Here is a 14,835-nt window from a genome sequence, read left to right as displayed (position 1 = left end):
AACTGCAAAATATATAAATGACGTTCTTGGTATATAAGCAGGATTTGATTTCCTATCCAAATCAGTTGTATAATTTTAAAAATATATATTTTCCTCATCAATAATTAAAAGAACATAAATCACCCTATATGCAAAACTCTTATTAGAAGTTTGATAGAAACACTCAACGAGTGTGACTTCAGCAAATTGTCTCCAGGGTTCTGAGGATTAGCAGGTGGAATGCCGTGAACATTGTCCTTTAATTTAATTGTCAGTATTTATTTTCTGAAAACTTCTTAGACTCAACCGATTCAAATAAAATGAAAGAAATCTTCACATTTATAATTTTAATGGTAAGTTAACAAATACAGTATAATTGAAATGCTATTAAGATTCCATGAATTAATCTATTTTTAGTTTGTAACCCTAGGCCTCCAGAATTCTGGGAAGAATTAAATAAAAAATAAAAATGAGAGTATAACCCAGATTTACCTGGTAAAATCATTCACCCTTTTATGAACAAAAAGATTCAAAAGGCAAAAAAAAAAAAAAAAAAAAAAAAAAAAGATACTCAAAAGCAAATATGCCACATTTTTTACCTCCAGGAAAGTGTACCCTTCTGTTTTTGTTGTTTCGTTTTTGCTTTTTTTCTTTTAGCTGCCGGAAAGCTTTTAGCCGTTCATTGCTGAAATCATGCTTAAATCGTGTACCTCAGAACATCAAGTGTTTTTGTGGCTTATGTATAATCTGTTACGTCTTATTCGTAACTGTCATATTTAGAATTATTTTTATTTTCTATGCTATCTCAAGTCTTTCTAAAAGTTTTTAGGTGGCATTATAAGTGATAATATATGTAATTAGAACATGCTTTGTGGACCAGTGCAGTGAAGAGGACCTCACACTCAAAGTGCCTGGGGTTTCATGCTGTGTTTTACTGTCTCAAAATTCTCAATAACTGCATCTTTGAATTTGTGTTTTGTAACTGAAGTCCACGGGGACAGTGGAGCCTGTGCTAATTGTTTGCAGCCTCTGCTCATGCACAGTCTGCCTCCCTGATGCCCTCTCTTCCTAAGATGGGTTTAGACCTTTTGCTTCCTACCACCTGTACCCCTGTCCCTGCCCAGCCTCCCCATTCCCATCCCTGTTTAGGAGCCACTGATGCTCTCTGATTAGTTGGTCCATTGTGGCATCAGTAGAGGGAAGCTCACATCACACCTTCTTTCTCCACCCCATTTTCTGGATCTGGGTGCAAGTAGGAGCTGGGTGTATTCATGGAGTCTTGGTACAGAGTAGGCGAGTGGCTATCTCGGTCCTGGGCTAGCAACACCGAAGCATAATCAGCAAGCACTTGATGGAAGCCTTTATGTAGACCTTTCACTCACATCCAATCCAGGAAACAAGAGCGTTCCAGACTGAATGCAAGATGGCGCACTTTTTTCAGGGTTTGTGCTTTCACTTGGGTTGGCAATAAGTTGGTGGAAATGGGAAATTCATCCTTCTCTCTCTGGCTGTTGTCCTTTTCAGTTCTCACTGGGCCCCACAAATTATGTATCCCACCCTGTATGGGATAAATTCACACTTTATAGTTTATTCATTCTTTCATTTATTCAATAAAAATTGTTGTGCACCTAGCATTGTTTTAATTAAAAACAATTATACTATTGGGTTGAGTAACACTGCGCAGACAATATGCTTTCAGTCCAGCAAGCCTGATAAATTTGAGATTTCAGTGGCCATACATAGGAATACAGGCTTTAAATATTGTTAGAAGTCTTGATTCTATAGGATGGCTTCTCCATGGTCATATAATGCACGTTAAAACAGGTTACCGCATCCGAATTTCTGGTCGCATATTAACCTAGCCATTTCAGAGCCTAAATGACAATTTCTGAACCATATGTATAGAATCCTCAATGAGCATACCAGATCATAATCAGGAATTGCTAGTATGTGCTTTAAATATGCTTATGCTTTATGATTAAAAGTGAGCATGATAACCGATCGTCCCTACTTAATATATCAAGTATGCCATATGCTTACTACTCTTCTTTATTAAATATCTGCCACATTAACCATCTGCTCTTCTAACCCAATACTGATAGTAATTAGTTGTGGAGACCCAGGTATACCGGCCAATGGACTGAGATATGGAGATGATTACGTGGTTGGACAAAATGTTTCGTACATGTGCCAGCCAGGCTATACAATGGAATTGAATGGTTCCAGAATCAGGACTTGTACCACTAATGGCACCTGGAGTGGAGTAATGCCAACCTGTAGAGGTATAGTGATTTCTTCAATTATCTAGAAGTCACTACGTATTTCCTTTCTTAATATGTAAATTTATGGTAAATTTAAATAGTGTTGTATGTATTGTTTCATTTTTTTGATACTGAGCCATGACTGCTTCAGTGTTTTTTAAACCATATAGATAATAATTTATAGAATTTTAAAATTGTATTACAATATAAATGTTATATCCTATTGTGAGTAATGACAGTGAACTCTATTGCAATCAAAACAACAGAAATATCACGTACTCTTGATAGGTAAGCATCATCATCATTTATATTCATTGATGATTATTTAAAAGAGAATATAACGTTAGTGAATTAGAACTTTTATTTGATGATCTACTTGGGTCAAGTAATTCAAGGATAGGGAGAAACACTTCCAGTAGTTTGAGAACAGTCGGCCTGAATTATAAAACTAATTTTTTTTAAAGAAAATGTGACACTCTATATTTAAAGAATGCAATCTAGAATTAACCTTTTAGTCAATATAGGCATAGATTTGCTACCTTATGCTATTTGTTTTTTCATTGGAAATATTTTTGTATTTTTTGCAATTTTTCTGATTACTTGTGGAATACTGTAGATTCAATGTCAGGTAGTTTATATTGTTCTATAATACTATTGATTTTTAATGATGGAGATTTCTCATTCCGGTGTTTCTCTAAACATCTATAAAATTGACAGTTTAATATCTCCCTGACATAATAATATAACCAAAAAGAATAATTCTAATGTGTGTTTTTCTTCTTGATTTCAGTTTCTGAATCAGTTCACTATAAATAGTTAATACATGAAAATATATGAACATTTGATATTTTAGAAGTTATTTCATACATAATTAATTAATCCTGATAATGGCAATGTTATACAACTCCAAAAATTATTCATATGTATGGCTAATCATCAAAATATAATCATTCATCATTTTTAGATTTGGCAGGTGGTACCCTTCTTCCCCCTCATCTCTGTCTTTCCAACCTATATCTGCTTAAAGACAGCCTAAAATAATTTTTTAAAATAATGTTTAAAAATTTAATCATACATTTAAAAATTCTACAATAAGTTTTAACATATGAATCTAAGTGGTTAATAGAATCAATTTGGATATTTTAAGGTGATATAAGGTTTTTATTTTCAAAAATGTCACAGAGTTACTACCAAATACCTTGCTCTAATGCTGGTACACTAGATATAGTCAAACAACCCTGCACTTCAATCTGTCTAAAGGTCACTGGAAAATAATATAAAACCAATAATTTATCAGTTACAGTATACTGGATGGAAGATCACCCTCTATTTGCCTTCCCTTAGGTGTCAGGCAGCTTGTTATTCTGTAAGAGAATCTGTGACACCCAGTAGCCATTATGTTGCCAAGAAATAGTTGCATTCTAGAGGGATTAATTCCAGGGATGTTTCAGAAACACTACCAGGAGAATAAAACATGTCAGGCCATACTGTCCTCCAAAAGGTTAAATTAGGACATATGCTTCTTCTAATGATATTTATTTATTTGTTTTACACCCAAGATATTTCAACAGCTGTGTCTAATTGCTTTTAATGTAATTGCAGCTGTTACCTGCCCAACTCCTCCCCAGATCTCTAATGGAAGGTTAGAAGGAACAAATTTCGACTGGGGCTTTAGTATTAGCTACATCTGTTCTCCGGGCTATGAACTATCCTTTCCTGCTGTTTTGACCTGTGTAGGGAATGGTACCTGGAGTGGGGAAGTACCACAGTGCTTACGTAAGTATATTTTCCATGCTTAAAATTGTATTTTCCCATTTTCACTGTCTTAGGTCTATTTACTGAGATTGTAACTGTTACATAAATTTTCAAACTTTGCTAGAATACATATGAGATTGTTAAACTCGTTCCAATGTGTAATTAAAGTTCAATGAAAAATCAGTATTTACCTATGGCGCTACTTTTTATGTAATCTAACCATTATATTTCTTCTGCTCTAACTCTAAAATTTAGGCTAAATTTCCTTGTTTGCAAATTTCTGAATTTCCAAAACTATTCCACCAAATAGAGCCACTCCGATATTAATCTGCCAGAAAAGTATTCTTATTTAGGTCCAGTTTATCTCAACTGAATGCTCTAATTTCACCCCAAATCTCTTTCTGCAAAAATGCATGTCACTTCTACATGTTCATTCAAACTAAGTTCTTATGGTGGTATTTGCCATGATAATGATTGTGATTGTGCATGTAAAATTACCCAGGTAAGTTTAGAGAAAGAGATTTTTTTTTTTTATGAGTTCATTCTATAGTATATATCCCAGCAAATATCACTTCAAGATAAATTTGCCAGATTACAAAAGTCAGTTTTCTGTTTTACACAAATTTCTGGAGCACATAATGTGGGCAGTACTCTTTCAGCCATGTTTAATGCGATCCTGTTCCTCATCTTTTCCTGCCCACTACGGGGTCAAGGAGCACCCTACTTGTCCTCGAGGCCTTGAAACTAGCCAGAGCTAACTGACTAAACTGTGCAGAATACCTCAAAGTCTGGTCATCTCATTCAGAGTGAAGGCCAAATTGCTTGCAGGCGCATCCGTACAACCCTTTTCTTAGTTCCTTCTGATCTCATCATATCCTGTTGTTCTCCCCTTCATCCACTCTACTCCAGGCACACACGCTTCCTTAGTCTTCCTTGAGCATTCAGCCATGCTTTGACTTCAGGGCATATTGTCTTCACTAGGTACATTTCCTGGAAATTTGCTTTTATTCTTTTGGCTTTTTATTCAGAATCCCTCTTCTCAGTATTGTCTTCTCTGATCACCATATTTAAAATTTAATATGTCGACATATAATATTGCCCTGTTACATTTTTTTTCTCCTTCATTGTCTCCTTTCATCACTTATGTTTTCTTCTCATAACACACTATACATTTTACTTATCATGTGTGTTTGAATGGTAGATTCTACTCAGGTTTACCTTCCTTGAAGGCAGAGATTTTGTTTTTCTTCACTGCTGTATATAGTACAGTCTTTGGCAGATATCAAAGCTTAGAATGCTATAGTAATTAAGACAGGTTGGTACTGATGCAGAGATAGAAAGTAAACCAATGTTACAGAAGAGAGAGTACAGAGTTGTTTTTTAATACTTGACACATTACAGAACAAATCAGTGGGGAAAGAACAGATATTTCAATTAATGCAACACACACACACACACACACACACACACAATCTCTATCTCATGTTGAATAACAGATCAATGCCAAATTCGTTCAGGACTTAAATAGAAAAGTTTTAAAGACTAAGAGACTATCTAAATGATTTTGGAGTAAGAAAAGATTTCTGAAGATGCAAAAGCTCCACCCCTAAATGAAAAGTGAAAAAAAACAAAAAACAACCAGCAACATTAAACATTTTTAATTTCTCATTATGAAATGACCAACCAGAAGCTTAGATAATATAATCAATATGCATGAAAAATAATAATATGTAGAATATATAAAGATTTCCTAAAACATAAAAGGCAAAACAATAAACATGGGCAAAAGTCATGGATAGCTATTTACTCATAGGACTGGAAAAAAAGTTGGACAATATCAAGTGTTGGTGAGGATGTGGAGCCATGGGTACTTTTACACACCATTGGTGGATGTTTAAATTGACTGAACCATCTGCAAAATTTGTTGTTATTATATAGTGAAGTTAAAGATGTGCAGAGTCTATGGCCCAGAAATCATATTCCTAGGTATACACCCTACATAAATTTTGTGCATGTGCATAAGGAGACATGTACAAGAATATTAACATCAGCATTGTTATTAGTTGTTAAGCTAAATAAGTCACTGCTTAAGCATGCATGTGAATGTGATAAATTTATCAAGAAATATATGGAACTGAGAAACCTAGAATTCAGGATGAGAAAAGGGATACTATGTGGGAGGGTCTCGTGAGGAGTTTCAACAGTACTGGCAAGCTTCAGTGTGTGAACCCAACACCCAGCTTCAGTATCTGGATGGGGACAATGAGGTGTTACAGAAATTAGTTTATGGTAGAGTTTGTTTGATATGACTGAAAAAAATCTCAATCAACAAGTTTCTTGATATGTTTTATTTTGGGATCTATGAAAATACAAATAATACAATTCTTACTATTGACATTTAAATTATAATAATTATCCAGATATAATAGGGCTAACTTTGTCCCAATTGCTTTACATATATTATTTCTACTACACAAAGCAGGACTCCTGGGTATGTTTAGTCATGACGTTTTAATAGATAATGACACTTAGGCTCAGAGGGAGGAGATCAAATTATAAAGACATTATATAATTCTGTCATCATTTAGGGAACCAGCTACTTTGTCATGTGTCCTAAGGTCACACTGCTAGTAAATGGCAGAATATGAATTCCAATGTAGAGAAGGTAGACTTAAGAGACAATTTCCTTATCCATTGAATATCCAAATTCATTCAGTTACAGGTTTTATAAAGAGGAAAGCCTTTTCTCTTTAAATGTGTTTAAAGTGTGTCTTTTTTATGTTAAAGTTTATGGCACTGTGATCTGAAGCCTTTGAAAATAACCTACTGTCTTAAGCCGCTACACTTGACATCAATAGGTTGTTTGGTTTAGTACTTCTGCAGATAGAAACAGATGGAATGATGGGGGTGGCCATAAAATTGAGGAGTTTATATGGGTGCATATCAATCCTTTCTTTTTTCTTGTTGAAAAAAGACAAGATTTCAAGATGAGTGACCCAGCAGAAATATACAAAAAAAAAAAAAAACTCTTCAGAAATAAGTTATGAAGGAACGTAGCAATAGAAACGATTGCTGCAGCTGCTAATGCCCATTGATAGTGATCACTAAGGAACTATACATTCAGTTCAAAATGTGCTACAGACACAAAGTAGTAAGACAAGGGCTCTGGCATTTAGGGTTTGGTGGTATTAATGTATTGCTAGACGTGTTTGTATGTCAAGTAGCATTGAGGTTTAGAATATATAAAAAATGGTGAAAATTAAAAAAAAAGCAAAGAAAACCACAATAAATAATGTTTATTTTACCTGTGTTACTTTATTCTTAATTTCCCTCCAATTTATTTTGTTTTAATATTTATTTAATGATTACTTTTGATTTTAACTGTTTTAAAAAGAAAAAAAAGTTTCTAAAAAGAAGTTGAAAATTTAAGTTTCTTGTAGAGTCTTGAATTTCAGGAAAGGTCTTTTTTTAAACATTGAATTTAAGACTAGGTATGCTACAGATAGGGTGTTCATACATTGCAATTTTCATAGCATATTCCTGTTAGTAGTTTATGCCCGTCGTCCTGGTAGTTGTCCTATCCAGTTAGAGGCCCCCTTTCACTCTCAAAAGAGTCTTGGTTTAGATGATTTATTTTATGGTCCCTCAGCCTATAGCCATCTTACGGCAGAATGTATAATTAGAAACATCGTTGCTTGTTTGCTTTGAAGGGAAATAAGCTTTCAGGTCCTGAATCTATACATTTAAAAATTGAGTAGACTTAAAAATAGTTAAAATGACAAACTACGTGTACATGTTTTTTACTACAATAAAAAAGCATGTTATATAAGTTGTCTACTGGATTTGAAACCATCTGATTTCAACTCCTTTTACATATCTGCGTGCTCACTCTGCTGCAGCCTCACTGACCTCATTCTTCTTCCAACATGCTAGACATGCCCCAGCATATACGGCTTTGGCAATGCCGTCTTCTCTATCTGGAATATTTTCCCTAGGGGTATCAGCAAGGATTGATGTTTTGTTTCCTCCAAATCCATTCTCAGTAAGAGACACCCTTGCCACCTCGTTTAAAATCTACTACTATCCTTCACCATCTATCACATCCACACATCCACACTCCTGATTTCCTCCTCCCACAATATTTTTCCACATACTTATTTCTCCAAAAATAAGACCTAGCCAGAACATCAGCTCTAATACATCTTTTGGAGCAAAAATTAATATAAGACCCGGTCTTATATAATATAAAACCAGGTTATATTAGATTATATTATATTAGATTAGATTATACCCAGCATTATATTACATTACATTATATTATATTATACCCAGACCCGGTCTTATTCTACTGTAATACTTATAGTAGAATACTATAAGTAGAATACTATACTTATAGTAGAATAAGACCGGGTCTTATATTAATTTTTGCTCCAAAAGATGCATTAGAGCTGATGGTCCACCTAGGTCTTATTTTCGGTGAAACACAGTAGGACTTATCATCTTCCTATGTGCTACCTTTTTTTTACTTATTAATTATGTTTATTGTTTGTTTGCTTTCCTCACAAATAAACTCCACAGGGCAGGAATCTTTATTTGTTTACTGATAATTCCAAGTGCCTAAGCCTATGTAGAATAATGTCTTTCAATAGTTAAACATCTACATGTTGAACAGAATCATCTAATCAATTTGTTTAGAAAGCCTGTCAAGTTGATATCTTCAGAGGTTGTTGTAAAACATTGAGACTCCTTAGTTTTGTTTAGATTTGGACTCCAATGGTCTTCTTTTCTCTTAACAAAACAAAACGAAACAAATACAGTAGTATCTAGGGTTTTGAACGTCCCCATTGATGAACATTTCGGTTTACAAACTCCATAAACCCAGAAGTAAATGCTTCGATTTTCAAACATGCCTCAGAAGTCCAACATGTCACACGTCTTCCGCTGAGTGCAAGATCCTGAGGCCTAGCTGTCGGCTGTTTTCGAATGTTTCAGAACTTGAACAGTCTTCCAGAAAGGATTGCATTCGAAAACCGAGGTACCACTGTAAAATAAAACACTCAAAATCCCCCACAGTATTTTAAAGAAGAAGGCATCAAAATACTGGGGTATGTACTCACACTGTTCAACAGAGTCCAGCGAAACAAATAACTCTGTATTTCATATACATATAAAAGGACAGACTAATCTAGAGAGTACAATCTAGACATTACAGCTTGGTTCTTTCTCACAGAGGCATCTGTGAGTCACATGCCATTTCAGAAATACTTCAGCTTGGCAGCCTATATGTACAAATATGTGGTTTGATTCTGGTCAATATAAAAAACAAAACAAAACACTACAGTTATTAAGGTGGGCTACCAGGTGGAAAATATCTGAGTCTGACTAATTTTTAAAATATACTGAACTCAAATTCAGTATTTATTCATATAAACAGAAGTTAAAAAAAGTCATTGGGACAGATTAACATGGATAGCATGTCACTTTAGTGCAATATTCCAGTTGTCATCATTTTTCTCAATTATTTACTCTGATATTCCTAAATCTGTGTTATAATTGTCTTTTTTTTTACTTACAGCAAAATTTTGTGGTGATCCTGGTATACCTGCCCAAGGAAAAAGAGAAGGCAAAAGCTTTATATACCAGTCAGAGGTTTCATTCAGCTGCAATTCTCCTTTCATACTAGTGGGATCAAGCACCAGATTATGTCAACCAGATGGCACTTGGAGTGGTTCGTCACCTCACTGCATAGGTAATATTAATGAAAGGTTGAGTATACTCAGTAATTTTGGATATAATAGGTAGTGGTGACATTTAATGGTTTTCTTTATCCTATAAATTATAGTTGACTAAATATGAAAAACAAATATAAAATATAGAAGTAATTAGAAGACACTAAAAATGAATATTGGTAAAACGTATAATATTATTTTTAGCATGGAAAATTTCCAGAAGAAACACTTGAAATAATCTTTTTTGTTTATCAGTAAAATGAAAAAGAAAAGAGCTTTCCGATGAATAGCATTATGTATTAACATCAGTATAGGTTTTTAAAGTTAAGAAAGCATGTTCAAATGAAATTAAACTTGTCTTCCAAATATAAAAAAGACACACTGATTTCAAAATGGCTCTAAGTACATTTCTTTTTCTTTTTAATGTATTTTCCAATTATAGTTTACATACAATATTATATTAGTTTCTGGTGTACAACATAGTGACTAGACATTTATATGCCTTTCAAAGGTCACCCCGATAATCTAGTACCCATCTGGCACCATACATAATTATTACAATATTATCGACTATACTTCCTATGCTTACTTTACATCCCCATTACTTTTTGTTATAAATAGCAATTTGTATAAGTACATTTCTTGAATCCTAATATTAAATAGCACATTTGGTAAACTAACCAGATAAACTGTCATACAAACCAACCTAAACTGTCATACAAACTAGCCAACTTGGAGACTACCATCCCTACCATTCGTATGTCTGACCCTCCTACAGATGTCACTTCAAAATCCAAATAACTACGTCCTGTTTCTGGAGAAAACTTACTTCTTGAGGGTAATATTACTCTACCTAAGATTATCATTTAGCAAAGTCCTTGAGCAAATGTTTTATGCATGTATTCTTCTTTCATATTCTTCATTTTTCCTCAAATTTTCATCCACAGAGTTAGTTTGATATCAAGTGCTTTTATATTACAAGTCTTCAAAGTTCAAGAATTACATACTTTATATAAAATGTAGTCTACCTGAATTTGTTGTTTTAAGATTAGCATCTCTATGGTGAGATGCTATTAGAGTTACACTCTTTATTATTACCCAGGGCCCTTTCATTAAACCTGAGATCACTTAAAATTGTTTTGTGTGAGAGAAATACACATTAAAATGTAATTATAAATTTTAAAGGAACAATATGTTTTCAATCTTTGTTTTAGAACCTACTCGTACCTCATGTGAAAACCCGGGAGTGCCACGGCATGGATCTCAGAACAATACATTTGGATTTCAAGTAGGTACTTTAAATATTTCCATTTAGTATAAAACTAGACCATAATGCTTCTTTTGTTCATGTGCATATAGTCCTGTTGATGTAAACAGAAAAAAATGTCACACTTATATCTGTATTTATAAACATATTTCTAAAAAGGTAAGAGGCAACAAAAGAGTGAAAGTAAAAGGAAATTAGGAGAAGAAAAATATACTTCGAGAATAATAGCCCAACTGACCTTGAAGATAAAAGAAAAGAAAAATTGGAGATAGCTGTGAGCATACGAAAGTCCATAAGCAGCAGCTAGTACGTAAGAAAGTGTAAGTAAGAGAAAGTGATAGAGTAAATGAGTAAAAGATGTGGAACAGTGAGGAAAAATACAGAGGAAAATAGAGATTTCTGAGAGTAAGAATCAGCTAATATATTAAAATGTGGTTATTCAATAAGGTAATAAGACTAAAATAGTTTTTGTTTTATAATATATAACACTAAAATGTGTTTTATACATTGTCATTGATGTGGGAAATATCTTAAAAAATAATGTAACCGTAACCTATTATTACACAACACATAGCTGGATTGTTCTGTTACAATTCTTTAGCATGCCCTGTCATGTGTGGCTGACTTTCTTGTTCTCTCTTTTTCCAATTTAGATTTTATATAGAGATTCAGCAAGTTTTTCATTACAGGGGCCTAAGGGGAGCCAAAGTGCTTACTTGATTACAAAAGGAAATAGTCAATTTACACATTACCCAACTGCCTTGTGTTGCAGAGTTTTTTAAATTGTGCTATTTTGTGTGAAATTCAGTGTGAACCTGAGAAACATCCATTTCTAAAGAAAGTGTTCATCAAAGGTGCCATATTTTTGTTGCTAAAAATAGTTTTCATTTATCTACAGTTCAAGTATAGTATGAACATTGATTTAATAGTGTTTCCAATTCTGGTTTGCCTCAGGCCTGTCTAGAAACACAAAAGTATGAAAATTGTCTCAGTCTCAATTATATTAATGTTAAAGAAACTTAAGATTCATACGTACATATGTACATAAAATGTTTTATCAATTGATCTAAATCCAGAAAAATGGACAACTAGCTAAACAGCATTAGTCCTCAGCATACGCACAAAGCAACTGAAACAGAATGTGACTTGGCTTTAATCTAGGTGAGCCTCATCAAGCCCAGAATTTAGAAACTGAATGACAGTAATAAGTCTTTTCTACTACTCTGTGTTTATCTACTTTGTTCTCTCTCTGCATATTGGCCATCTGGCCAAGGGTATATCATGTCTATTTATATCTCAGCCACATACAGAAAGTGATTAATTCCCTCAATCTCAGTTCCAAATTTCCAGAGAGAAAATTGGAATGTTCCAACTTTATAGTATCCACCCCTGGTTTTATCAGGTGGCCAATAGTGACTTAAATAAAAACAGAGGTTAGGAACCCCACTTCTGGGAGGGAAAAGAGAAAGGAGGACTTTGTGAATTCCAGAGGCATTCAAATCATTTCCTTAATTTTCTTTTTAAGTGTTTATGTGTTCACTCTCCTTTTCTATATAGATTTATATAAATTTTTTGACATAGATATAATTATTAATATATGAGAATATATCACCTCTTGCCAGAAAACTCTAGTGCTGAAAAAATAACATAATTTCTCTCTGTATCCAAAATATCGAAAATTAGAACAATTTTTTTGCTAGAAATAGGTTACTAGTGAAGGGAGTAGCTGTCAAAATGATTGATACAACATCTAGTTTAATTATGGGGTAAATGCCAAACACACATTTCGTTAACTACTGTATCACTCTTTAAACTGAGCTCTGGGCTTTGGAAGACACATTATTTAGATTTAGGGCTTGTTACATAAAGCTATTATAGACATGAAATGTTTTAAAACTGACTCTTAGATGTTTAACCCCAAGATATTTAACATTAAGATATTTAACCCTACCAAAATAACCATAATGATTATGTGTGATTTCTAGTTTATAATCCAAATTAGTACATAAGTACATTTAATGAAGCACTAAGTATGTTATTCAGTGTTTTATTAACTTTAAATGAATATGATGACATGAATTTTGAAACAAAAAAAAACAATAACATTCAAAATTTTAAATTAAAATCTTCTGATATTTTTTAATACAACCTCACAAGAAACCTTGAAATTCAATTTTTCTTAAACCAGAAAGTTCAGGGTCAAAATTGATGCTGATACAGGATAGTTAGCATGTCCCTAGGTAGACAGGGAGGTCCCTGGTGGAATAAACAAAGATAGCTATATCCTAAAACTCCAGGTTTTGAAATCACTCCTCACTCCAGGACAAAATGTAATAAGGCCTTGGGGTTAATTATAAAATTCCTTTTGGCCTGACAAACGGAACAGATCTGATAGATAAGAGTGGGTTACTTTGCTAATTCCTTTAGGCAAGCAGAACAAACCTGGTAGACAAATTTCATTAGAAGGTACCAGGTCCCTTCTTCAAACAATTCCCTTCTTCAAACAAACTTCCCTTCCCAAGAAGGTATAAAAGTAAGAGCTTTTACCTCAGTCATGGGATTCGGGACCCCCTTCCGCTTTAGGAGCTCTGACTCTTTGCTCTCAATAAACTATCCTCTTTTTAAAACTCTTTGCCACTCCTGGGTCCATGTTTCCATTCTTCAGTCTCACGAGACACGATCCCGGCCTACACTGAAAAACTGCCGGCAGATTCAAAATCATCTACAGCATTTGGGGAATCGCAGGAAAAATATTCCTACATCAATGATAGTTGAAAACCCTTTGCATCTTATCTTAAGGGCATGTGTTATCCCTTTATTTTTATGATATTGCCTTTCTACTTCAATTTTATTAACCTTAATTTAATGTATAACTTTTATTACCCATTTTTGGGGGTAAAATGTTTAATACAACATAATATAAACATAAAGTAGTTGATTTAAATATCTTACAGAGAGAGCATATAAAATATTGAAATCCTAATTATAAATACATTTTGAAAGTTGTTAGTAACTGTACTACATACTCCAGTTAAACAAAATGTGATATTAAAAATCAGACATATAAATACAGTGATGAAAATTCTAGCAAAGTAAGAGTGATTTACTATGAAATACCATAAAAGGGTTAGATAGATCTTATTTAGAAAATTCTAAATTTGTGCAAAATTTCAATTAATCCTACAATTAGCTCTCTAAATTCCATGATTTAGTTACTCTTATATAACATTTAAAAGAGGGAATAAGAAGTTTAAGAAGTGAAGTCATATTTATTAATTAAACATATCTTAATATTTTATACTGCATTTTCACACAACATGCTAATTTGGGCCAAACTAAAATAATTGTTATTTAAACATTGGCATAATTGAAACTTGCTATGGATGATTTTAAAATCCTGACATAAAATAATTTTCAACATTTACTTTCACATTGTATATAATTGCTTATACAATGAGCACTTTCTATTAGTAAATGTTGGTGGGAAAATTTACATAAATTATTTTTTCCAAGAATTGTTTGAATTAGATAATGGAAATATTTATGATGTTACTTATTTTTCTACAAATAATCAAATTACATTATGTATATTAGAAGTTATTCAGAGTCAGAGGACCTAGCATGGCAAGTCAGAAAAGGATGGTAGCTAGGTAAAATATTCTATTCAGTGGATTTATCACTGACAAAATTGTTAATTAATGCACTACTGTTTGGAAAATATTTTGGTGACTTTAATACAAAAGATTATGAATAAAAATTAGTTATTAAATTTATATAACTACCTATATTAGAAAACTGGTATAAATATTTCTGAATTTGACAAAAATCTTGTTATTAAGTGTGT

At 33.1% G+C, this 14,835-nt stretch overlaps 1 protein-coding gene across 1 annotated transcript in view; it reads left to right on the top strand.

Moving 5' to 3' along the window:
* CSMD3 (CUB and Sushi multiple domains 3) overlaps positions 1–14,835 on the top strand; it is a 1,093,095-nt gene that overhangs the window by 1,040,037 nt on the left and 38,223 nt on the right. The window contains exons 60-63 of the mRNA XM_033126920.1: positions 2,082–2,261; positions 3,843–4,016; positions 9,571–9,744; positions 10,939–11,012. Of these exons, the coding sequence (XP_032982811.1) occupies positions 2,082–2,261; positions 3,843–4,016; positions 9,571–9,744; positions 10,939–11,012 (602 nt within the window). The remainder of the gene's footprint in view (positions 1–2,081; positions 2,262–3,842; positions 4,017–9,570; positions 9,745–10,938; positions 11,013–14,835) is intronic.

Source organism: Rhinolophus ferrumequinum, chromosome 14 (assembly GCF_004115265.2).
Source record: "Rhinolophus ferrumequinum isolate MPI-CBG mRhiFer1 chromosome 14, mRhiFer1_v1.p, whole genome shotgun sequence".
In the NCBI taxonomy this organism is placed as follows: Eukaryota; Metazoa; Chordata; class Mammalia; order Chiroptera; family Rhinolophidae; genus Rhinolophus; species Rhinolophus ferrumequinum.
Note: the sequence above shows the minus strand (reverse complement) of the source record. Positions and strands in the feature narration are given on the sequence as shown.